The following is a 26,973-nucleotide window of genomic DNA, read 5'->3' as shown; positions in this document are numbered from 1 at the left end:
TTTTTCTGCGTCAGGTACTACATAGCTCTGTAAAAATGTAATATTTAAATAAGCAATAATTAAGGCACAGTTTATTTTTAAGGGAGTATTGATCCAAAGGGAGACATTGTGGTCCTTTACAAGTAGCCAGCCACATTGTCACCCTGCTCCCCAATTGGTAGATGTATTTTGTGCTTTTAAGGCTTCTTCTCCCTGTTAACTGGTATTTCCATCACACCTTTGAATAGCATTCTTTCCCCTATGGATATCTGAACACATTGTCATGAGACTGTCATAGTATTGTGATTAATGGAAGCTTTCTAGTAGACCATGTGTCTTCTGGACTGTATTTTTTAAGAAAAGTACCTTTTTAACACAAAGATAGTAGCTCCTTTTGCTTTGTTTCCTGTCTCTGGAAAGCCATTTTTAGTTGCTAATTATTTTGGCTTTAGAGTTAAATCAGTGGTCTGCTAGAAAAAGCTTCAGCTAATACAGCGCCATGACTTTAATTCTTCTGGTAAAAATGCAGATATACACAGCAAAAAGCTCTGTAAAACTGTGGTAGGAGCTACGGTTTAAGAGCGTTGGAAGTAGTTTTAAAACAAGGTTTTGGCAGATAGGTATGAGATTATCCATTGAAGTTAGATTAAAGTTTGAAGTAGAGGCAGAATAGCTAAAGTAGTTGTATTCTGTTGATATGTCACAGCCAGCACAACACTGAAGCAAGTATTTTCTATTTGGGCATTCTTAGGAAAAGTTTGTATCACAGTTAACTGTTATACGCTGTGCAAGTTAGAAAAAGTCATGATAGTAAATCTCATTTTTAATGCAATTAGTGCATGAACTGAGTAGTTATGTATTTCCACATTCAGACATAGGAAGGAATAGTGGGAAAAGGTATCTTAAGTCTTAGGTGTGTTAATGTTGATCCAAGTGTGACTGAGTCATTACGGTGGATCTTCTGGTGCATTGAAAAACATCTAGGCTTTAAGAGGACCTCCTGGGTAAATACAAGCTTTGAATTTTGCCTTCAGCATAGTTACTGGATTTAGGGAAGCCTGTTTCCCTGTTAGCTGCTGGGATTGGCGTACATGCTCACATGCAGAGTAGCTTATCTCAACCAGTGTGAACCTGCCTTTTTTTACTTTTTGGTTTGGTGCCTATAACTTTGTTCCACTGATGTTTGTACTTGCTGGGCTATGAAGTTACAATGCTCTTGGCGTTTTTTGCTCCTGTTTTGCTATTTGACCTTACACCCAGGCCAAGTACCAGTGTTGGCTATTGCAGGGGATTGTGTTTATTAATTATTAACACACAGCTTTAGGGAACGGAAGGGAGTTCATTTAAGTTGTGTTGTCAATAGGCGCAGTGTCTAGGGTAGTGAATCCTGTAAATTTAAATTTATGATTAGGTGACAAGTTGACATTGAGATTGTCCTTTTCCCTGATCAAAAATGAATAAAGGCTTTTTAAACAAAATCCAAACTCTTCGATCAAGTCTTGATATGTACGACTTTGAGAAAATACAGTGTCTAGACATTATTGTCTGAGGTGTTTTACATCGGATTGATGGGGGAGCGAGAATGCACTTGGTTTTTCCTCCAGGGGCTTTGGACTCTAGATTTAATTCAGTCTTCAGGGTCTGTCAGTTCATTAAGTAATTAAATTTGAAGTAAATAATGCTAAGGCTAAGTGCTCTAGGCACTTGGGATTGGATGAACTGTGAAGTTAGTGTCAAGGTCTCATTCCTAAGAATTTAAACAGGAATGTGATGAATTTACTGCAGAGGAAGGAGCAGAAATGGAATTCTGAGGCACCTATGACTTAAAAACATGCCCAGCTTGTATGTCTTGATAAATACTGCTTCCTGAATTGGTTTGACCAAGTTACGTGTGGTACTCATCCTAACAGCCTTAGCAGTTTCATTGGTTGACATGTTCATGTTCCATAGTCTCAGTCACTTTAATGCTAGGACTGTTAAAAGTTGAAGTGTCTGGTAGGATGCTAGCGTGGATAAGCAGAGCCTCATTCACTCTCTGCCAGTCTTCATAAAATTTAATACAAGGGCACCTCTGAACAATCGAATCAACTGCCCATTACCAAGATTTGATGTCCATCGCAGTATGCTCAATTTCAGCAATTAAATGTGCGAATACATGTATATATACCACGTGGATTGGTTCTAGTTTTGAGCAAAGTTAGGAAATGTAATTATGTGAAAAAAAAAACACCTTTCAGCCTTGTCAATAATATACTGTGGTCTCAACTTTCTGAGCAAAAGCAATGCAACTTCTATGTTACCTTTTTCATAAAGTCATTAGAAAATGTATTGCCGTAAAAATATGGGCTGTTCTTTTAGGACTGGTTGGGGTTTTGTGAACTGTAGGAGCGGATACAGCCATGTTGCTGGGTTACAGGGTAAAGCTGGACATTCTGGAGAGTTGCGCTTCCTTTAAGTGCAGTTTCGTCTCTGGTTTTACTCTTCTGTCAGCACCCATTCAGGGAGATGTAGCATAATCCTGGAGGATAGTGGAACTGAAGTGTAGTTTGAAAACCTGTCAACCTTGTTACTTAAAATCCAGAAATTTCAAGTAAAAAATGCCTAAGATCAAAGACCAGCACAAGTTAAAAATGTGAGAAGTAACTGCAGACAAGTTTTTTCATACTGTTCCAATGGTTATCTCCTTTTGAGAATGGGACCAAAAATGATTCTCTTCACAGAAAAAATAAATGCATATCTGTACATAAATATTTTAAATTTCAGGGAAATTAAGAGACTTCTTTGAAAGCCATCTGGTTTAACATCTCTTGAAATTGTTGGCATTTATCGTTTTACTGTAACTGACTGAAATTTATTGAATTTGCTATCATTGCGGAGGTTGCACAGAGGGAGTTTCTTCACGTGTTCTCTCCCTGGGTATTTGTGTTGGCTGGTGAACAGTCGTATGGCATTGATGGTTTTATTCGTCAAGGACAGGGATGGTCTACCCCACAAAAGGTCTTACTCAAGACCTTGATTAAGCCCCTAATTTTCAAGTTGAGGGAGTCAGCTAATTGAAAATATCAACTCTGATTACATTTTGGAGTCTTACTAAATTTCTATCAAACTCCTATGAACTATCAGCATGTCTTGAGACTTGGCTTTGCAACGGAAGCATTTGTCACTTCTGGGAATGACCTTCAGGCATTAAGATTGATCAGTAATCTTTCATACACTTGGTTTATGAGGGCTGAGATCTTTTGTGCAAAGTAGGAATGTATTTCAACTGATCCATTCTGTTCCTTGAAACTTGAGCCTGGATAATCCGGAGTAACTGCTCATCCTGGTAAAAAGATCTGTCCCATGACATCGACAGTGATTATTTAGAGGACTCTTGACCCATGAGACATTTAGGGCATATACATTTTTCATACACATTTTCTTGCAAGCAGAGGAATGAAAGGGTGTGAGGAGTGGAGGCTAAGTGGTATTTTAGGATAGTTTAAAAATATTTCATCACCAAGAAACCCTTTAAAGGGTTTCTCCCCATATACAATGTTTTGAATGGCTTTACTCGTCAAATATAATCCTCATTATGTAATGGCATTTCTGTTAACAAAGGCACATAGCTGTCAGAACTTCTACAGTGTGATAATCCACATCGTACCACCAAGTTATTATAATGCCAGCCCAAACCAATATTTTTGTCAGCTTCTGTACATTTTTTTAATGATACGAGAACTCCACCAGACTTAAAATACTGAAAATGATTCCACGAATTTTCATTACTACTGTCTAGAACTTTTTAGAACTATACTTAACCAAACACATCATTGGAGATAAGGAAAAAGAAGAGGCATTTTTGGAGTAAACATCATTTTCATAATCTGGAAAAGTGGTATTTTAAAATAACGTGGGATAAGGATACTATTATAATTTTTTAAAATTATACATTTGCCCTCAGAAAAAAACCCCAAATCATACCTTTGATCTCATTTAATATACATCTATTTTTAAATTTTTTATAATGCATGTACACATAGGTCATAGGGCCTGTCAAAACTGAGAGTACCTCTACTCTGACCTAGGATTTTCTTTATATTAAGATTATTTTAATGGCTATTAGCCTGATGTTTCAGAATACCAAGGTACAGACATTAGCAAAAGGGTGTTTATTTTTCTTCTAATCTCTATCCAAAACAGACAAATTGAGACATCCTATTCCACTTCAAATTCTCTGCTCAGGGTAGGATTTTTCTGTTTTTTGTTTTTTTTAACATCCTGGACCCTAAGAGAGGAGGGTCTTCTCATTAGTGGCAGATACAGAGATTTGCCAACGACTCACAATCAGAATCGGTAGCATTACCAGACTAGAGTTTTTAAAAGCATCTGAATCTTTTTTCTTCTGGGCATAAATGTGAGCCCTGTGAAGAAATAAAATTACTCTTCTCTTACTTCATCAAACATACCAAAGGGCAACCTTCTCTCTTTGTTCTTTAATAGAAATAATCAAGCAGAGACTCTTAACCAGGAAATACAGGCATTACTGTTCTCTTGATTGACGGTTCTTCTGAGAAGGTATACAGACTTCAGTATGACTTGATTAAGAACAATGGTCACAGTTTATTAAGTTCATTCGTTGCCATGAGAAAGGGGAAAAAGCATTACATGAAAATGTTGAAATTATTCCAGAAATTGCTCTTAAGCTCATAACCTATTCTTTTTGTATTTGGTATTACATATTCACGTTCACATGCCTTAGCACAGTCCAAGATAAAGTGTAAGAGTTTATAAGCAGGTGTGCATATATACCTACATAAGATCAAAGGTATTTAATTTTTTTAAAGGAGTGTATTTTTGCTTCTGCTTCCAGCAACTGTGACCTAGGTAATTCAAACCAACTCTCCTTTTGAAGACAATGAAGGAGTAGGATGAAGTAGTTTTTTAAAAAATACTGAACGGAAGCGCTAAAAAGATAATGGGAAATTCACCTGGGAAAAATCAAAACCAAGAGAAATAAGCCTAGTAGTCCAAGCTGGTTTTGATGACCTTGCAGGGCAAGAGGCGCAGAAGTCAAAAGCCTAGATCCAACCCCTCGCGGGGTCTCTGATACCCAGTTACCCCAGAAAACTGCTCTACAAAGGGCCACATCCTCAAGATAAGGGATTACCCAGGTTCCTCGCCTGGGTGGCTAAGGGAACCTCAATCACAGAATCTAGATTAAAATAGTCCAAAAAAGATAAGGGGCCTCCGTTGCCTGGCAGAAGTAGATGAAAATCATTTCTCAAAGAAAGTACTATCTTAGTCCGCTGAGGCTATCACAACACAGTACCACACACTAGGCGGATTAGTGTGTGTGTTGCCAAAGCAAGCACAAACCTGGGTGCTTTAAACAACAAATTTATTTCTCACAGTTCTGGGGTCTGGAAGTCTGAGGTCAGGGCCCTGGCATGGTGAGGTGAGGGTCTTCTTCACGGCTAGAGTGCCCTGGTATCGGCCTACTTGACAGCAACCTTCAACTCCTGGGCTCAGGGGATCCTCCTGCCTCAGCCTCCCGAGTAGCTGGGACTACAGGTGCACACAGCCAAGCCTGGCTAATATTTTTCTATTTTTAGTAGAGATGGTGGGGGACAGGTGGGGGGGGTCTTGCTCTTGTTCAGGCCGGTCTTGAACTCCTAACCTCAAGCGATCCTCCTGCCTCGGCCTCCCAGAGTTCTAGGATTACAAGCGTGAGCCACCGCGCCCGGCCCCATTTTTTCAATAAGTGATATGAAAGGAAACAGAAAGCAGTGGCGGATCTAAGATTAAAAGGCACTTACAGTAAGCAATATTTATTATGGTAAGCAAGAATCCAAAGTGCAAACCAATTATCAAAAAGACAAAAGATAACAAGTGTTGGCCAGGCTGTGGAGAAAAGGGAACCTTTCACACTGTTGGTGGGAGAGTAAATTATTTAATTTCTTTTTCGTTAGTATCAGTATTATTATTTTAAAGACAAGATCTTGCTCTGTCACTCAGGCCAGAATACGGTGGCATGATCATATAGCTCACTGCAGCCTCAAACTCCTGAGCTCAAGCAAAGCAATCCTCCTGCCTCAGCCTCCTGAATAGCTGTGCGCATCACTACACCCAGCTATTTTTAACAATATTCTGTAGAGATGGGGTCTGGCTGTATTGCCCAGGCTGGTCTCGAACTCCTGGCCTCAAGCAATTCTCCTGCCTCAGACTCCCAAAGTGCTGGGATTACAAGTGTGGGCCCTGCGCCTGGCCAGAATGTAAATTAGTATGCCCATTATGGAAAACAGTAGGGAGGTTCCTCAAAAAATTAAAAATGGAACTATCATATGATCCAACAATCCCTCTACTGGGTCTCTTTCCAAAGGAAATCACTTTGTTAAAGAGACACCCATATTTATTGCAGCATTATTCACAATAGCCAAGATGTGGAATCAACCTACATATCCACTGATAGATGAATGGATAAAGAAAATGTGGTATTTATATATACAATGGAATATTATTCAGCCTTGAAAAAGAAGAAAGTTCTGTCATTTGTGACAACACGGATGTACCTAGAGGACATTATGTTAAGTGAAATAAGCTAGACTCACAAAGACAAATACCTCATGTTCTCACAGGTGGAATCTGAAAAAGTTGATCTTATAGAATTAGAGAATAGAACAGTAGTTACCATAGACTGGGTAGGGGGAAGAAGAGGATGGGGAGGGGATGGGGAGAGGGTTGTCAACTGGTACGAAGTCACAGTTAGAAAGGAAGAATCCATGCTGATACCTTATTGCATAGTAGGGTGACTGTAGTCAACAATAAGGTATTGCATATCTCGAAATAGCTAGGAGAGAGGATTTTGTATGTTCCCACGACAAAGAAATGATAAACATTTGAGGTGACGGGTATGCTAACTACCCTGATTTGATCATTACACAATGTATCATGTATCAAAACATCATATGTACCCCTTAAATGTGTATAATTATTACGTGCCAATTAAAATGTATTTAAAAATAAAGTACAAATCATTATTTTTTTATTGTGAATTACACAAGTTTTACAGAGAATGGAGACTACCTTCCAATGTTTCCAGAAGTCCTATCTTACGAGCCTTGGTGAGAAACAAAAACTATCACTCAATACTGAAATTTACAAATCACTTTCCCGGGCTTCCGTATACCGAGAGCATCGATCTGTGACCTCCGCTCTGTCAGTCAGAATTCTCCTGCATTGGACTCTGAGCCAGGAGCTAGTAAATCGAAGCAGCAGGGATTTTCTGGAATCGATGCTGGCACGGGTGGCAGCCATGGTGGCAACTGCTTTTCAGAAGGAGCAGTGGTTCTAGCAGCAGCAGCGAGTGTCTAGAATCGATGGCGTCAATGTCGAAAGCAGCAGCATCCGTGTGTAGCAAGAGCAGCAGCAGCAGGAACAGGCATCTTTATGGATCCAGTTCTGGTCTGATTTTGGAAATATTTCCTGGATGAGAGTCCCCAAGCATGGCTTTCCAATCCCTCCGGAGAGGCTGAGATACCAAAATAATTATTATTAAATTGGCTTTTAACTAAAAAAAAAGAAAACAGGAATGAAGAACGGATATTTAACACACATATTAATCAGAAAACTTCCACAATAGCAGAGTAAGGACATTGAAACAAACTATCGGGGCCGGGCGCGGTGGCTCACGCCTGTAATCCTGGCTCTCTGGGAGGCCGAGGCGGGCGGATTGTTTGAGCTCAGGAGTTCGAGACCAGCCTGAGCAAGAGCGAGACCCCGTCTCTACCAAAAATAGAAAGAAATTAATTGGACAGCTAAAAATATATAGAAAAAATTAGCCAGGCATGGTGGTGCGTGCCTGTAGTCCCAGCTGCTTGGGAGGCTGAGGCAGGAGGATCGCTTGAGCCCAGGAGTTTGAGGTTGCTGTGAGCTAGGATGATGCCACGGCACTCACTCTAGCCCGGGCAATGAAGTGAGACTCTGTCTAAAAAAAAAAAAAAAAAAATTAAAGCTGTATTGTAAGAATAGTGACTACTGTCTTTTTCTTTTCAAGTCTCCCAAGAGACTTGATTGAGTTATTAAATCATCCAGCCTCATGTTATTTTTTTTTTCCCTGACAAAACTGGTTATTAGACTAGTAGATTAGCAAATGCTATAGACACAGAGTACCCTGATTTCAGTGCAGCACTGATAAATCTCTTGATCAACGTTGAGTTACAAGTAACAGAAATCGACTCGGATTTGCTCATGTAAAAGGTGAATCCAGAGCAGCTGGAGCATTTCATATAATCCAACGGAGGAAGTTCAGCTGAGGACAGGAATCGGTGACTGAAATGTCATCAAGAACCAAGAATCAAGGCAGATACCATCTACATCTTGTCAGGACCACGTGGACTCTTGTCCCTGATTCTTTCTGCACATCTACTTCATTGTTTTTCTCTCCCCTCACCCCCAACCCTCACACCTATGTTCTCAGCGTCTCTGATTCACATGGTACAAAATGCTGCTAAGTTCTTTAATATTTCCTCCTAGCTCCAGCACCTCTGGCCAGCTGTTTGGAGATCCAGTATCCCAATTTCAAAATTCCAGGAGAGAAAGTCCAATTGGCCAGCTTAGGTCAGGTGTGCACTGCTGGATTTGGTCACGGCAAGGGAGGTAACATAGATTTGGTTGCAGGGGACCACACCTGGCTGGGGGCACAGTTCAGATAAGGGAGTCATGGCTTGACAGACAATTCAAAAAGTATTTCCTTCCTGGATTTCTCATCAGTTCTCAAGATCAAGTTCTCAAGATCAAGAAGAATGGGAGTGGGTTGAATAAACAAGAAGACAGACTGTAATTGCTTAAGTGACCACACCCAAAGAAGTTCAATCAGTGACATCCTGCCAGAGGTTTCTGGAGGAAGTGGCTCTCAGATCTCAGAAGTATTATAGATCTCTGGTAGTATTCAGCAAAGCTCTGTGTGGGTTCTGTCCCGATCAACATTTTTATTGAAGCCTTCGATTCCCTGGGCCTAGTGAATTTCCTCTTCCGCTTCCCCTAATATCCTTAAACCTTCTCCCCTGTCCACATTCTAAGCTAATGACAGATTTCTTGAATGACTGGGAAAAATAAAAGGAATCAGAACGAACTGTGTTTATCACCAAACCTACCAACCGACCTACGTTGGTAGTCATAGTCTTCCTTCCTATAGAACAGATGAACTGTCTCTACTTCATCTTGTGTCCTAGACCCCACCTCCTCTAACCTCCTTAAAAACTTGGCTTCTGCAATTATCCCCCCACCTCCACCCCATAGCACCAGTTTTTTCTCTTTCTACTGGGTCATTATCATCATCATACGACCATGCTGTACTAGGGAGGAAAAAAAATCAGCCCCTACAAATAGAGCTATATGTCACCTAGATTCCCAGTTAGCCATAAACTATCAGCAGACCAAAAAAATACCTTTCATGTTGTAGTCCTTTTGAACAAATACTGTGTCCCCTTTGAAAAATGTGTTTTAGTCACCTTTACAACTTGCTTTCCAAATTTGTTACACTATGGTCAACACCACAGAATATTATGCAATGCACTTTTTCTGCTGGGCTCTTCCAGGATTTGAGTCTAGTTATTCATCTACAAGCAATGAAATGAGAGGTGAGACATGTGGAATCAGCATTCCTCTGCAAAGCAACTATTTCAGAAGGGGTCACTACAGGTTATTTAGGCAAGGAAAGACTAATCTCTACAGACAGTAGATGGGCCAGATTCCTATTGCTGCTGTAATTACCACAAATTTAGTGGCTTAAAATAACATAAATTTATAATTTTGCAGTCCTGGGAGTCTCACTGTGCTAAGGTGTTAGCAGTGCTGCATTCCTTTAGGGGAGACTTTCTTTCCTTGCCTTTTCCAGCTCTGGAGGTCACCTGCATTCCTTGGCACGTGGCCTTCTCCCTTCATCTTTTTTTTTTTTTTAATTTTTTAATCTTTTTTTTTGAGACAGAGTCTCACTGTGTTGCCTGGGCTAGAGTGCCGTGGCGTCATCCTAGCTCACAGCAACCTCAAACTCCTGGGCTCAAGCGATCCTACTGCCTCAGCCTCCCGAGTAGCTGGGACTACAGGCATGTGCCACCATGGCCGGCTAATTTTTTCTATATATTTTTAGTTGTCCAATTAATTTCTTTCTATTTTTAGTAGAGACGGGGTCTCGCTCTTGCTCAGGCTGGTCTCGAACTCCTGAGCTCAAACAATCCGCCCGCCTCGGCCTCCCAGAGAGCTAGGATTACAGGCGTGAGCCACCGCGCCCGGCCTCTCCCTTCATCTTCAAAGCCAGTAGTGCAAAGCTGGATTCAGACTCCTGGGCTCAAGGGGTCCACCTACCTCAGCCTCCTGAGAGCTTCCTGACAACCAAGAGTAATGGAAGAGAAATGTTCACTGGTCACGTCACCTAAAAATCACAAGCTAACTTTCCCCACCCCCCCACAAAAATGCTAAAATTCTGAGAGTGGTGTTCTGCAAGTGAGTAAACAGGCCCAGACAGGTTATAGGTTGTTTATTTATTTATTTTTAACCACCTTTGGGAAAAAAAGGTTGTTTAATATGGTTGTAGAAACAGCTCAAGTATGTGTACTTTGAATAGGAAATGAGTCCTTCCTGTTGCTTCTTCCAGCACTGTTGATTCTATGAAATACCTATTCTACTTTTAAAAAATTTGAGCATAGGGTACCTCCAGCCTTGTTTGTAGAGCGCATCTAGCAGATTAAAACTGTGACTCTTTGACTTACATGGTAAAAGTGAGTCCAGTTTCAATCTCAAATGAACTTTTTTTGGCCTTTTACAAGTACTCTAGTTTTTCTGCAGTTATTGCTTTACAAAGGTTAAATTCATTGAGGATCTAGCATTTCAGTGTGTTATTTGGAACACATTCGGAACCTCCTTAAAGCAGTGGAGTTTTTCATGTCCTGAATACTGAAAGGAAATACAGCTTCCTTCAGTGGTTTAAGGCAGTTCAATATAGCATCCTCATCCCCCTAAACATTAAATTCTTACCTATGACTGTGTAACGAAAAGTTCTGTTTCCTTCTCAAGCAATTTCAAGCAGTAGCAAGTGGTTTGAAGAAGAGTTTATGCTACAGATGAAGTGAGATGGTGGGGAGAGAATTTTAAGTCCCTGGGAGCACATCTAGTTTGCCTGGAAGGCCCTAAACCTAGCAAGTTGGACATACCCAGTATCTTGTCATTCAATAATTTGACCAGCAATGACAGATACATAGTGTCGATATACATTGTCCACTGTATGTGTGAGAGAGTGTGTTAGGGAGGGATACACAGAAGAGACTGCTGCTCACCATGAACTCGTGGTTTAGTAGAATACAATTAAAAACAACACAGGTAAAGAGAGAGGGTAGTGAGAAGGGAAGATTAATTCTGCCTCAGTCTGGAAAGACTTCACATAAATACTGTTTGATTGGAGTTTTGAAGAATGGATAGGAGTGTACTAGGCAGATGAAGAATACTAAAAGGAGTAGGATTGAAGTTGAGTTCTAAGAGGACTGTTGGGTGCATGTACGAGCACCTGATATAGAAATGTGGACCATAATATGAAGAGCTATGAGTGATAACAGCATCATACGTACTCACGTAGCACACAGGAAAGGTGTTAGCTTGAAAACCATTCCTAGATTGTCTGGAATTTTTGATGTCAATTCCAAGAATTCCAGAACCTACTGGGCTACATCTGAATCAAAATGAATGTTTTGGGAAAGTCACTGTTACTAAAATGTGGGCATGTTTAATGATATCTTATGGTCAAAAGAAAGCACAGAATCATCCTTTCTTTAACTCAGAAAAGATTCAAAAGAATTTTCAGAATTTGACTTGTATTCTTGCGTTTATTCTGCAATGTAAATTCAGCTAACATGCTAATAAAAAACCAGTTATTTTGTCTTTGAGATTTTTGAGTAGTGCCCAATTAATACAAATTAATTTAACTACATAGTGGAAAATAAATAACTCTTAAGAGTTCTTTGCTGTTTTTTTGCAAACTAGTCTTTGTTTCCCCGGTGCCGCGAACTAAACAGGCAAACAATTATTTGTTGACTGCAACAGTACCTGGAAACTTCATTTTCTTCTAGGAATGTTGCAGGAAGCAGCAAATCCTAAAGCCCGAATGATCCAGTTACCAGTCAAGGCGTTTGGAATTTCTAACAGGCATATTAAAGAATAATTTTTCTGTTACACTCAATGAAGTGCCTAACAGTGTTCAAAAAAAAAAAAACCCTCAACACAACAAACTCGGAAACCTCGTAAAGATGATTCACGGCATTTATATATTCTCTTCAGTACAAGGACTGAAAAAACGTTAAGCGAGCCGTTGGTTGATTCAACACACTTCCCAACGCTTAGCAATTTAAAAGAGTCGTGGTAGGTTTCAGGGTCTTCAAATAACACCAGCAAAGCAAAAATAATCCGTTCCTTAAAATATGCACGTTACCTGCTTCTTTCGACAAAAAAACTTCAGGAGAAACGCAGGCGAGCAAAAACCTTACTCGGAAAGCAAATCTTAAAAGGAACAGAAACCCTAATCATCTGCGGCCTTGGCCAGCCCGCGCAGAGCCCGCAGCACGGGCGGCTTCGAGGGGAACGTCAATGTCACCGGTCCGGGCGGCGACGGCGGCGGAGAGCTGCCGCAGTCCGTGCGCGCGCGCGGCGGGCCCGGCGTCCCCAGGCGCGCGGGGGACAGAGCTGGGGGCACGGGGCTCCCACCTCAGGGCAGCCTCCTTCCTCGGCCAGGCACTTCCAATCTCTGGAGGCCGCGGTGTGAGCCTCTCCTCCTCCCCCCAGCGCCGCAGGCGCACAGGGCACTGTCGCCTTCGGGGAGGCGCCACCACACCCCGGCCTGACGCAGCCGCCTCCCGCCCGCTCCTGGCGATGGCGGAGCGGGGAGGGGTGAGCGGACTCCAGGAATCCTCCGAAGGGCGGGGGCAAGAGGAAGGGGGCCCCTCTAGCTACGCCTTCGAAACAGCGCTCCTTGTTCTCGATGGTCCCCGCGCGGCCGTCTTATCGCACGACACTTCCGGTTCCTCTTAAAGGCCCCCACGCCGTGCGGCGCCGTGCGTGAGACGAAGGTATAAAAGGGAGCGAGAGGGCGGGACCGAGGAGGAAGGTTGGAGGGGGGGGAAAAAAACTAGCGGGAGAGGGGGTGGGGGAGGCGCAAAGGGCGCGCTCTCGCGTCACGTGACCGGGACGTGCCGTTCTTCCGTCGGCCATTTTAGGTGGTCCGCGGCGGCGCCATTAAAGCGAGGAGGAGGCAAGAGCGGCCGCCGCTGCTTCTTATTCTTTTTTAGTGCAGCGGGAGAGAGCGGGAGTGTGCGCCGCGCGAGAGTGGGAGGCGAGGAGGGCAGGCCAGGCAGAGGCGCAGGAGCCTTTGCAGCCACGCGCGCGCCTTCTCTGTCTTGTGTGCTTCGCGAGGGAGAGCGGGCGCGCGGCAGCGGCGGGGATTACTTCGCTGCTAGTTTCGGTTCGCGGCAGCGGCGGGTGTCGTCTCGGCGGCGGCGGCGGCGGAGGCAGTAGCGCTATGTCGGAGGAGCAGTTCGGCGGGGACGGGGCGGCAGCGGCGGCAACGGCGGCGGTAGGCGGCTCGGCGGGCGAGCAGGAGGGAGCCATGGTGGCGGCGGCACAGGGGGCAGCGGCGGCGGCGGGAAGCGGAGCCGGGACCGGGGGCGGAACAGCGGCCGGAGGCACCGAAGGGGGCAGCGCCGAGTCGGAAGGGGCGAAGATCGACGCCAGTAAGAACGAGGAGGATGAAGGGTGAGTAAGGGGCGGCCCGGGATAGTGAGGCCCAACTAGTCCCTCCTCCTTATCCCCCGCCATTGGGCCTCGTTCCCGCTCTCCGCCCGCCCTCCGGGCCCCCGTGCAGCCTCCTTGCACCGGCCTGTCCTCTGCGTTGGGCTCCTCGGGGCCTTGAACGTTTCCTCCTTCCCCTCCCCGCTTGTCGCCCCCTCCCCCATCACACACGTTTCCACCTTTAGCCGTCACCATGCTGCTCCCCGGCCCGCCCTCCTTTCCTCCCTCGCCTCGGGTCTCCTCCCACCGACTTAGCCGCCAGGATTTTTTCCCGCCTGCCGAGGGGGTACCTTTTTTCTTTTCCCTCCGTCCGCTTCCTTCGCGTTTTTCTAGAGTCCTGGGCATAAAATGCAAACAGATACAAAAGCATTTCCGCGTAGATGGTTAAGGTTTGCTTGTTGCTCCTCCACCATCCTGGGGTGGTGTGATTGTTCCTAAGCACATGTTTTGGGGAATGCGTAGGCTGTCCACCTCTGCTCCCGCGTCGGCTTCAGGCCGAATGTTGTCCAGCATTTTGGATAAGTTTCGCTTTAGGACTTGCGCGTTTTCCCCCGCATGCACGACGGCTTGCTCGCATAGGCCTGCGGACCCAGTCGGGCCTGGTGAATTGCCAGGGTCTCCTGTTGGTGCGCCAGTTTTGCTCGGCGGGCTCTCGTTAAGTTCCCGGTCGGTGGGGCCTGCACTCGACTGGAGCTGTTCCTGCCTCCGGCCTGCTGGCTGCCCTTCCCCCACGCCGCCGAGTTATTCTCACCGCGCACCCTTTTCGCGCCCTGAGCTGTTGGGTGCCCCGAGTGTTTGTACAGATTGTGCTGTTACCTGCCATTTCTGTACGGCTTACATTTTTTGCCCCATCCCCTTATTTTCTGGTGCCCAGCATCCTTTTTTGGTCTTTCGATTTCTCCTTCCCGCCCTCTCACCCACTAAAGGAGGCCCACCCGCCCTCTTTCCTAAAGTGAACAAATCCTGTAATGTGCTATGGGATAATTTTTTCTTTTTTTGCAGGTTTTTGAGTACTAACTTGCTTTCTCTAGTTGGAGTAACAGTTGTACATACTATCTAAAGCTGCATTAAATACATTAAAATGCAGCCTTTGAGAACGGGAGCATAATATAGGAGTTAGCAGGAGGGACTAAATCGGGGTTCTTGGTTGGATTTTCTTAACGCCCGTTATTGACTGATGATCTCAGGTTGACACTTCCATTCCTTTTTGTAATGGGTGTGTGTGTGAATTTTTCTCACTATAACGAGGAAGGTGTTGGTGGAAGGTAAAAACAAAGTGTCACTCTAACCCAGTATTAGAAAACACAATTTTCTTTACTGGAAAGAGCACAGGATTTGGTGGGGGAAGGAGGGTGGAGAGCTCTTTGGAATGTAGATTTAACAATCCCAGCCCGGGCAGAGACTCTTGTCAGGCAGTTTTGCTGATTGTACTGGCTTTGGGGGAGTGGAGGTGAGAGGGGGAAACGAACTTTTCTCAGTTAAACAGAACTAATCTTGAATTGTGTATAGCTTAATTTGAGAAAGGAATATGTTAAATATTTGGAAACTTAAAGCCTTTAACATTTTGGTTTTTGTTTTCTGAATTCTGTTCTTTGGACAGAGGCACCAAAATGATTAATTGTATAACTTGCTTTTTGGGGCAGGCTTTCAGTTATTCCTGAGTTTTCAAATCTCAAAGCAGTTGCCTTGTAGTTATCTACTATTGAACTGAAGTGTAAATGAATTAAAGTATTTAACCCTAACAATGTCAAAAACTAAAACTAGAATTTTGATTGGTTGCTGTACCGGTTGTTAATTCCCTAGCCATTCAAACTCCTCCCCACGACATTCTGAAGCAGCGACGGCACAGCGGGAAGAATGGTAAAACTTTTACATTTTATTTCTGTATTATAAAGGTTTCAGTAGTCATAACATGCAGAGGCTGTGTATTGGCTAGTTGCCCATTGATCCCCAGGAAATTCTAGATGTCAGTACAGAATGATGTCTTGTACCTGGGGTATAAAACCTCTTTAGACGTCGTGTGTAATCTTTGGGCAAAATTGATGCCATTACATGGTATTTGGTCTGTGGTAATGCATGTAATTGCAGTTTGGCCAATTTAAGCTAAATATCATTAGTAATGATATTTTTATGTCTGGGCAAGAAGAAATACTGTAATTTTCACGTATTTTTGTTAAGATGAAAAATATTTTTGTTGGAATTCTTAAGTTTAATGTTAAACATTAAGACTACTTGATATGAAATATTGTGTGTGTTTAAAGTGTCTTGCATGTTATACTGAAATATTCTGGCAATGTGAAAAGTAAAACAGTTCTTTAAGTAGTGCTGTGTGTATTATGCAAAAATGTTTCTTTTTATCACCAACCATATTTGTAAATACACCTTTAATAAGAATTGGATATGTACCATTCAGAGGTGGGCTAATGTGGCTGTCCACTACAGCTCTTACCAGATTTTTTATTTTCAGTGTGATTTGGCTGGACTATTAATTACAGTTGGTTGACATGTATTCAAAATTGCATGACTTCTCTTTGGAGGCTGGTAGGTTGAGTATTCTTTTTATGCATCCTTTCCCTTCCCCTAAATGTCAGTCTTTCTGGTTTTAGGATCATATTTGAATTTTCAGGGCTTTGTATCCACCAACACTGGAGATGAGAGGGCCAGTAATTTGCAGATAGTTGCCTTACATTGTACAAATTACAGTCTATGTTAAGATCCTGTTAAGAGCCTATTTGGGTTAACGTTTAGATTTTACAAAAGATTTACTTATTATCCTCTGAAATCTGTCCAGTTTTAGATTGGAGAAAAAGTAAATTGGAAAAAATAGGCAAAAGGAAAAAAGATTGGGGTCAGAGTTAAACATACAGAATAAAAATGTTTACATGAACATTATTCCATTTGGTGACTAGTGGGCCCTGATAGTTCAGTTTCATTGCTAGCTGATAATGGCACATTAAGACTAAACTGAAACTGTATTTCTTTCTCCAGTACATATTTTGACTCTTATGTAAGTAACTGTTTTCAGTAATTAGAAATGACATAAACTTTTATTCTTAAAGGTCATTGTTTTGACTCTTAAAATAATTATACTTGCCCTGCTACCTAAAACTATAATTTTATGACTTTTATGGGTGATCTCTTAATGAGAAAAGAACAAATAAATGTTCACAGTTAATGAGCATTTTAGATTATGACCAATTGCCATTCACTGAAAATAAGATTTTACTGAGGTTCATTTTAAGTTCCACTTATAAATAATGTAGTTCTCATTTTTAAGGTCTAATATTTGACTTTTTTTAACTGCCAGTCATGCAGCTTCATCTTATTCCAGATACTGTTTTCCATTTTGGGGAAAAAAACACCTCAAAACCTTTAAATCTTTTTGAGGTCTGCACTTGCCACTCTAGTTCCTTTCTCTGTCTCCCATTTTGAGAGATTTTGGGTGATAGTTTTATAATATAGTCTCAATAGTGAGGGTAAGACTGGTTAGTAGATACAAAATCATCCACGTTTAATTTCTTAAACCATTCTGGGTGCATTTACTTCTACAGGTCTTAGTTGAGAATAAATTAATTATAATTTCATACTAAAATACCTTAATAATTGATTTGTTTTAGACAGTTTTTCCTTTTGCATGTAAGAAATGAACAGCTATATTTAGGAAGGCATCCCTGTTGTACCTCTGGTGAATGTTTTATAGTATACCATGGTGCTTTAGAATAAGTATTTATTTCCATAGAAAATGCCTTCCTGAGTTCATTTCAATTTACTCTTTCCAACATTAATGTCCCTAGTTTTAATTTCTAAGCAATTGCATTAGAATTTCCCATTTTGCTTTGTGGTGTGAATTCATTCTGTTCTCTGCAGTGCTGCAGTTCTTTTGGGGTAGGTACTTTGAGATCAATGTCTGGCCATGTAGCAAGCTACCTGGGTGCAGTGTTTTTAAAATGTAAAGATCAGCGGGAAACTAGAATGTTGTCTTAACTTTCAGATAGTTTTACAAGGTAGGTACATTGACTTTCCTGCATTGGAATGAGTAGGAAGCAAAATAGTCCCATTCACTTAATAAGCCAAAGTACAGCAGTACTTGTCTAACAGTACAGTAGATCTGGTCTCATGACTGTTAGTATATAAACTCAAGTGTGATTCTTCTATATGGGAATTTTGTGAATTTTGCTGTAGGTTGTCTCCTGTCTAATCTTAAAAGTATGGGCTCACATTTTTTTGTTTTAAATATTTGCGATTATACTCTAGTGTTCTGGAGCAATCTGAACATTGTTTGCTTTGTGAAACAATTACTTCTAGAGCAGTCTCATGCCAAATTACTGGCCTTTGATACAGTAAAGTTAGGTTTATTTAAATAGTAAAGTTTAGAATATTGTTAGCATTCTTTGGAACCTTTGACATGTTTCCACGGTTAAAATTGCAGAAATTGATGCCCCCAAATCTTGATGATGAACATTTAAGGAAGGACTATTCATTTCATTTTAAATTGTCATCTGTTATGAAAGATACTAAAAATCATCTGTCCTTCTAAGTTTGGAATTGGACCATGTCATTTATGTTTTTTAGGGCTTTTTGAGATAGACATGTCTTAAACCTGAGGTTTTTTTCCCTCAAGCTACTCCTTCTATAAACTCAAACGTGTTTTTTTTTGCTCTTGCCTGTGTACTCTCATCTGTACGGCTGCCCTAATACAAGCACATTTTGAGTCTGTTTCAGTTTGTGCTTTATGGCCAACCCAGAAGGATGATTAGTTTTAGCCTTCAAGTGATAATACACACCATGCTTGAAAGCATTTAAAAAGGAATAGAATAATAACTTTTTTCCCATTCCACTTAAATCTGTGCACCTCAAGTCTGTGCAGATTCACAAATGGAAAGAAGCATAATTTCTGTTAGTCCAAGTTTGATTTGACTTTAGTTCTGCTTCAACGTTTTAGTAGATAGGGCACTGAACTGGATGCTGGAAGCGTGGGATCTGTTTCTGTTGCTTCACTTCCAACAGTGTGGTTTCAGGTAATACAACATGTTTGTTACTTGGTTTGCTGACTGTGTTGGAAACAGTGCTCACCGCAGGAAGATTGACTACATAGCCTGCTTTCATAGCTTGTGTGTATTTATCCAGTGCCCTAATAGTTGATACTGCCAGTGATTTACTCCTGTGGAGTAAAGGTAAGCATGTTTTAGTTTCTGGAGTATTATATTATATGTTGGAGCTAGGTATTTAAGAATGGGAGTGGGGAGGGAAGACTTGCCAAACTATTTACTGGCAGTGTTTGGCCAATAATCAAGGTTGATAGTTTTAAGTGTCGGGTCTTGCACTGTAAACTCCTGCTTATCTAGACTTCAGACCACCACACAGCTAGGAAATCTATCCCTCCCTTTAGTTTTATGAGTAAGATAGGTGAAATTATGAGCAAATACACTAAAGAAGCAACCAACAGACAATGTCATGAAATGAATCTCCTGCAAATTTTCCCTTGTATTTTTGAAAAGTAATGTGATCTTAAAGCATTGAAAGATTCTAAAAATTAAGAAAGGTAAATTATTTTCTGATAATAGAAAACAAATTGTTACTTTGTAGTAATCTCAGTTAACCAGAACTTTAACCTCTAGGTTAAGGAAACACCATTCCTTAACCTCTAGGTAAATGGGAGTTTACCTTATAAAGCTGATTGAGAGTTTTATTTAAAAAGTAAAAATACAAGATGTCATGCTTCCTTGTAATGAAATGAAGAAAAAAAGGGAAATGTTAGGTTAAGCATTTAAAGTTTATTTTTTAAAACTGCCATATTTAATTAGAGGTCACATATTTTCAACTCAGTTATCTTTTCTGTAGTCATTTCGGTATATTCTGAAGTATGCAGTAATGAGATTTAATATAGAGCGATTAATTTTGCTTTGAAAATGTTTGATCTATTGTACATTAGTTTTGAATAAAAATAGGATTCCTTTTCACACTTACCTTGCAGATGTCATCTTAACATACATAGAAAGCTGGGGGAGGAATATCTATTCTTTAATAATGGGGAAATGATACTGGAATTTATATTTTTATTGACTGTAAAGAATTTTGGGGGAGAATTTGTTTATTGGCCAACCTAAATGTCTTACTTTTAAATAGTTAAAAAGTGATTTTCATGTATTGTACACCAGATCAGATCTTAAAAGGCTGATTATTTTTTGAACTTCTTAAAAGTTTGTCAAGATATCTCCAAGGGTAGTTTTCTAACAAATTCTAAAATAACTGCCCTACATCTAGTTGTAAAGTAACCCCCCCCCCATAGGTAACTAGGGATATAACTAAAATAAATCTATAATTCCTACAGAAAAATGATTATATCTTATGTGCTGGGGATTTCATTATAGTTCTTCATCTTAGGATTTTAAAAGAATAATTACAGTGAGTAAAATACCAGACAAATTAAGTAAGGATTAATGGTGTGCTGAGTTACATTACTCTAAAAGGTGACAGTGATTGATGGGTTATGTTTCGTACCTGAAATGTATATCAGGTGGACATTCTGTTGTATCTTTTAAAACTGTCAGAACTTGTTATGAAGCCACATGTTAGTTAAGATCATGAGTTGTTAGGAAGTGTTTAAAGTTATGGAATACTTTTCTTAAAGAATACTATTCCAAAATGGGAGGAAGTGTGATTTTGTTTAATTATTCTGTACTGAAATTACTGGCATATATGTAGAGTAGATGAAATTTGTAGGTTATTTCAAGCCTGCAGCTTTGAAGATAATCTTAGGATCCATTTATATAAAATTCATCCTGGCCTTTTATCTTCCTTTTTTTGCTGAAAAGTTTATAAATCCTGTGCAGTTTAAAAAAAAAAAAAGGCTACTGAGTAAATGAAAATGTTGCTTTATTAAGTTATGTTTAGATTGTGCTTTGCCCCTTCAAAACAGTAACTTATTTTTACTGGGCACTTAGGATGTGTCAGACTGTTCTGTGCCCTTTAGGTGTATTAAGTCATTTAATCCTCACTGCACATATCTGAGGTGGGCTCTTTTTACAGATGGGGAAACAATCTTGGGATTTTATTTTTTTACTTAGGGTCATAGGTTAGTGAGTGGCAGGTGTAGGATTTAAACCCAAGCAGTTTGGCTTTATTGCCTCTAAACTTACTTGCATTAAAAGGTGATAAAGTGTCCCACAGAACACCCCCTAAATTCCCGAATGACACTGCATAGCATTTGGATAGTCATCTGCACGGAGTTGTATAACTTTATGCTTGTCATTTAATTTTATAATTTTGTGTAATATCAATGTGAAAGCAGAGACTTCTACCACTGAGAAGGTATTTTATATTGAATACTGTATTCAGCCTTTGGGGCGCTAAATATTTAGTTCATAGCTAGGATGAAAATTAAATTTTGCTAATAAAATACTATAGATGAAGTACTATATTTTAATTGAGATTTATTCACTTATAACTTAAAGGTCAAGTTTTAAACTTAGATTGCAACATTAGGGGCCGTGTTTGTTGCTGCTTGAACAAGTCTTGGCTGCTTAGGGTGTTTCTGAAGTTCTGTCTCTACTTCATTGGAAAGTGTGCACCTCTGCAGGACGACAGCAACTTGAAAATCAGTCTTTGTATTCAAGACGGCAGAGATGATCTGGACAGACAGTAGGTGTTGGCGCTTGAAGCAAGATACAGCCATATAAAATATAGATAATTTAAATTGGTGTTATGCCATCTCAATTTGAATGAGATAGTGCATGCCAGCATTCTAGGGAGGCTGAACTAAGTGTCTGTTTATTCATAATTAAGATAAACAGACCTTTCTCCCACTGTCCTACACAGCTATAGCTTGCTATGCCTACTGAGTAAAGACGGAATGGACTTAATACGTTCTATTTAGTAAAGACGGAAAGGATTTGGCACAGTTTGTGTTCATCGTAGCGTATTCACCTATCTGGTTATCAGTTGTTCAGCAATCTTTCTTAATTAGAGCAGAAAAACTAGAGTGCTTTCGGGCTGCCAAAATATTAATTAACATTTGTCTCAAAGGCCACTTAGGCTGTTGCTCAGACTGTTTGCTTTTATTTTCATAAAATTTGAAAAGTTTGAGAGCTGGCTATTTACTCCACAGAAGAGAAAGGGAGACATTTTAGAACAACTGGTGATTAATCTGACAAAAATGAAAAGTAGAACTTGTGAAGAAATGAGATATACTGGGTGCATTAATACATAGCTCTTTAATTTCGGAAGACCCTATGGCATTCTGCTTCGGCATAATATATTAGTGATGACTGACCTATAGAGTATTAAATCATGGTTACTGTATTTGGAGTTTAAGAAGGCAGAAGAGTGTGTGATGTGTCAGAAAAAAAATCATTCCAAATAGTTGAAGGTTAAACAATTGGGGAAAGATTAGAGAAGGTGGACAGTGCTATAAGGAAGGTGGAATACATGGCTTCTTATTTTCTCTAAAGGCACTGGATAGCTGAAGTTTTACTAAATACTTTGTTCTAGTTTTTTGAGAACTAGTAATCACTGTACAAAATATGTAAAAATTACAGTTGACCAGAATACTTAATATTCTGGATAAGTGGTATTTGATAAGTAGTTTAGGAAGGGACAGCATCTTCAGTGAACCCTTGCAGCTCTAAGGTGGGCACACTTAACAACTTCTATAATAAATACTCTGTGCAAGGTGGGGAGTTCCTTAGCACCTAACTGGATCTGTTGATTAGTTAGTATGCTTATGTAATATTTAAGAGAATCTACTTCCTATCTGAAAAATATTTGGGGCTTGTGAATACTAGTAGAACATGCCTCATTCTTGGTGTTTTATTTCTTTGTAATTCTTTTATTTCTTAAATTTAGGACACTTTCCCAACATAAACATTGCTTTGGTTAAATAAAATCAAAACTAGTTCTGTCTCTATATACCTGATGAATAGGTCAGACAGAATTTTCTTACCTTTGAACTTTAGCTTTTTAAAATAAGGCTTCTGTTATAACTGTTCTTTTCAGGCTGAAGTAATTTCAAACTGTTCAATTACTGATGGTAAATTTCTGTAATAATAGAAATGGTAACAGTTAAATCTCAATGGAAGTTGTTTCTGTTCTAGAACTTGGCCATGGACATCTGAGCAAGAGGTCATTGCTTTTATAGTCAATTCTCTTTCTCATTAAAAAGATAATGTCCTCCTTACTTTGAAAGAATGAATGTTGGTAATGAACTTTGATCTATGAAGGGAATACTCTTGACCTTTAGGTTAAATAAGGTGTTTACAGCAAATTATGTAAATAAGGCTTATATCTTAGAAGGTACATTATTCAAATGAAAGAAAATGTGTATTATTGAGAAAATAATCCAAAATTTTTCCATGGAATTGGCAATAAGTAAACATTTAAAATACCTACACAAAACGTTATGGGTGTGTTTGTTATGTTCATTTGATTATAAAATACCAAAAGGGTTTTACAAATGTTACTTCAGGCATGGAAATTTTGAGTAAGTCCTGAAAATTAAGCATATGAAAGGCCCAGCTCTAGACTACTGTACAAGCTGAAAATCTAACCTGAAATGGGAAATGCAGTATATGTCTGAAGTAAGATTTCTTTTGCACTAAAAGTTAGCTTTGTCGTTAGAAATAAAACAAGCTTGGTAAAATACTATAGTAAGATCAGTAGCACCTCAGTTAATCAGGCATCTTCTAGGAGGAGAAGTAAGATCTTAATTAAAGGGACAATTAATTGGCTTCATGATACAAGAATGGGCCTTGGCGGCAATATCCTAAAAGCCCACAAGATGGAGATGTTTCCTAATGAAAGGCCTTCTTTAATTTCTTTCCAGAGCTGTAAATTAGTCCCACATCCCCATCCCTACTCAAGACCCACCCTCAGTTGTAAAGATGAGAACATGTTGCGTGAGTTTGAGTTTATTCTCATGGTGAAATATTTAGCCATCACATAACAAATTCTGACAGTTAACTCTTAAAATAAAAATCTACAGTCCTGTCACTTTAAAGAGTAGGAGGTAGGTATAGGGTGGCCCCTTTTGGTGGGGGGAGGAAGGGACGGGCAGTAGGAGCAGATTTGAAAGGGATCACAGCTGCCAGATCTGAGCTTTCTGGCATTTTGCTGTAATAATAATAAGACTTCATCTAAAATTTTTTTTTTATTTTGAGTATGTATATTTGGTCTTAAAGTGTCTTGGTGGTTTTCTACTTACCACCTGCCACTTTTAGCATTTTAAAGGCTTCAGTATTTTATTGCTGGTTAACTGAGGTTCTACTGTAAATAAATTGTTCTACTGTAAGTAAAAAGATAAATTAGTGGGTTGTGCTTCAATGGATAATTTTCACTAAATTGTTTACATTATAGATTACTTTTGTCTTTGCTAAGGAGTCTTAGCACATCAAAAAAGTTGGTTCACAACTTAATTGTGACACAGAATTTTCCAAATTTTCCATTTTATGTGCTAAGTAATTTTGTTAATGAGAAAACTGTTCAAAGTAGAAAAGGAGCTTCAGCATAGACATGATGCTGGTTGCTGTGACCACTGGGGACTTCGTAGCTTTTTGACAAGTTTAATAAAGATTTGGAAGAGAAATTTGAAGCTAAGATCCTGTTTTGTGTTGTTAACAATATTTAACTTGTAATTTAAGAAAAACTAAATGTACAGTATTTTTACTTTGGGTATATATTTGTCTTTTTAGCAAGTTGAAAGACTTAATTTGCTGCTTGCTCACTACTGTAATCATTCAGGAGCAGCAGTGATGAGCAGAACATTCTGGAATAGGATGTTCTTGATGTGCGCTTATATAGGAAGAATGCCATTTTAATATACTGCCCAGTAAATTGGTGCAGTTCGGAAAAGGTGTGTCATTGATATGGATGATATTTAAGGTAAAGTTTAAATTTATTTTTTAGCATTTTAATACTGCTTTTTGTCTTTACAGGAAAATGTTTATAGGAGGCCTTAGCTGGGACACTACCAAGAAAGATCTGAAGGACTACTTTTCCAAATTTGGTGAAGTTGTAGACTGCACTCTGAAGTTAGATCCTATCACAGGGCGATCAAGGGGTTTTGGCTTTGTGCTATTTAAAGAGTCGGAGAGTGTAGATAAGGTAGCGTGTTATGTGTTCTGATCAGTTAATGTAAAATGCTAAAACGTGGATAGTGTGACACAATGACTTTGCCCATTCGTGAACGGTTCCCCTTTTACAAGTATAGAAAGAAAGAATACTAGTTCTTGCCAACACATTTTATGAAGTGAGACAGATTCAGGAACTGTTTTCTGCATAATTTGTGTGCCAGGCTCTACTAAACTTTAAAATTAACTTTAAAAAATACTGAGACTTAAAGATGCCTAATTAAAAGGATGTGTTGTAATAAGTTCACAGAAATAGATTTTGAAATTTTGTGAGGCAAACAACTTTTGATCAAATCATCATTTTGGTCCTGGACTAAAGTAAAGTAGCAGCCGTGTTTGTGTATATTGCTGGCAGTTAAAGGTGATGGTTATCTAGTAACTGATTACATTTCTGCCTCCTTCTGTCCCCTCCGACACACAGACACACACACACCCCTTACTCATCTTTAGATTTAAACACTGGTATATTAGTTGATGTTACATCACCATGTGCCTTGACAGTTTAATCTTGAGCCAGTCAACATGGGCCTGGCATTAGCTATATTTAACTAGTAATTTTTAAGTAAGTTAATAGTCTGAACTTTAGTTAAGATATACATATTTAAAATGAAAACTTCAATTTCCTTAGGTCATGGATCAGAAAGAACATAAATTGAATGGGAAAGTGATTGATCCTAAAAGGGCCAAAGCAATGAAAACAAAAGAGCCGGTTAAAAAAATTTTTGTTGGTGGCCTTTCTCCAGATACACCAGAAGAGAAAATAAGGGAGTACTTTGGTGGTTTTGGTGAGGTATGTTATAAACGTTTTGACCCAGTTTACGTCAAAATTAGTGTGAATATGATTGTCACATTAAGTGGACTCAGTGTCACTGGGTTTTTCAAAACGATTAGGGCAGATTTTATGATATGTTTTGGAATGAGGATATTGTAGGTACTTCATTAGCAGGTCTTTGAAGGTCAGGTGATTGCGTTTTCCCCTCATTTATCGAGTGCCCACTGTATAGGAAGTATTGCTAGGCACAGGATACACCGTATGCAATAGACAGACATTCTTAGTTCAAGAAATTTATCAAGTTAGTAGAAGAAATAAAAATACAAACGATATGAGGAAGAGATACAGAATAGAAAGAAAATTGTTCAGAATAGGAAAGAAATGAATCAAGAATAGGGTGTAGTACCTTATCAATTCAAACACAGTGCAAATTTAATGAGACCGATTATAGACTAATCAGTGAAATAGGCTGCTTTTATGAGTTAATACTTTAAAGCTAGGTTGAGAAATTTGTGACCTTAGGCCCCAGATATAGCCTGGAGACTTTTTTTTTTTTGCTTGATTCAAACAGACTACATGTTTTGTTGTTAGTATTTAGGAATTGAGATACTGTCCACAAAAGTCTGAGTATCTAGCTTTTCTTAAATATTTGCAAGAGCAAGCAACATTGGAACTGCCACTGCCTTCCTGCATGGCAGCGTCTCTAAGATTGAGTAGGGCATGTACTCTCCAGTTTCCAGTAGTTCTTCCCACCCCACTCTTCCTTTTCTCCCAAATGCAGACATTTTAATTCTGGCTTTTCTTAAAATTGTTTTCTCCTTGTTGCTTGTGGACATTTGAGTTTGTGACCCTTGAGTTAGGTAGCACATGTCACTACTTGGTGAATCTCACTTTTGTAAATAGTTGTGAAGGCTTTAGATGGGGAATGGATGTTCTCATTTGAAGAATCCCTTTTGAAGGGTTAGAATAAAGAGGGAGAGACATAGCTGAATAGAGTTTCAGGGCCAAATATGTTCTTGCATTTTTTATCTACTAAACTTGTCTTTTAATATTACTAAAATACAAAGTAGCACCTACTGTGTTAAAACTTGTTTTTTTGGTAACAGGTGGAATCCATAGAGCTCCCCATGGACAACAAGACCAATAAGAGGCGTGGATTCTGCTTTATTACCTTTAAGGAAGAAGAACCAGTGAAGAAGATAATGGAAAAGAAATACCACAATGTTGGTCTTAGTAAAGTAAGTTAAGCCTGTATTTACTTACAGAGACAACTATTAATAGCTATTGTAG

The 26,973-nt window shown here is 39.8% G+C and overlaps 1 protein-coding gene across 4 annotated transcripts in view; it reads left to right on the top strand.

Annotated features, from left to right (window-relative positions):
* Positions 1 to 13,128: 13,128 nt before the first annotated feature.
* Positions 13,129 to 26,973, top strand: part of HNRNPD (heterogeneous nuclear ribonucleoprotein D (AU-rich element RNA binding protein 1, 37kDa)) — a 17,310-nt gene continuing 3,465 nt past the window's right edge. For 2 of the 4 annotated variants that reach the window (XM_012647200.1, XM_012647198.1), the window contains exons 1-5: positions 13,129 to 13,752; positions 15,592 to 15,648; positions 24,717 to 24,885; positions 25,540 to 25,701; positions 26,790 to 26,921. In XM_012647200.1, the coding sequence (XP_012502654.1) occupies positions 13,520 to 13,752; positions 15,592 to 15,648; positions 24,717 to 24,885; positions 25,540 to 25,701; positions 26,790 to 26,921 (753 nt within the window). In that variant the 5' untranslated portion in view covers positions 13,129 to 13,519. The remainder of the gene's footprint in view (positions 13,753 to 15,591; positions 15,649 to 24,716; positions 24,886 to 25,539; positions 25,702 to 26,789; positions 26,922 to 26,973) is intronic. The other 2 variants (XM_012647201.1, XM_012647199.1) reach the window with 1 other exon arrangement.

Source organism: Propithecus coquereli, unplaced genomic scaffold, assembly GCF_000956105.1.
Source record: "Propithecus coquereli isolate 6110/MARCELLA unplaced genomic scaffold, Pcoq_1.0 Scaffold26, whole genome shotgun sequence".
Taxonomy (NCBI): domain Eukaryota; kingdom Metazoa; phylum Chordata; class Mammalia; order Primates; family Indriidae; genus Propithecus; species Propithecus coquereli.
The sequence above is the reverse complement of the archived record's forward strand: the minus strand, read 5'-3'. Positions and strand labels throughout refer to the sequence as shown.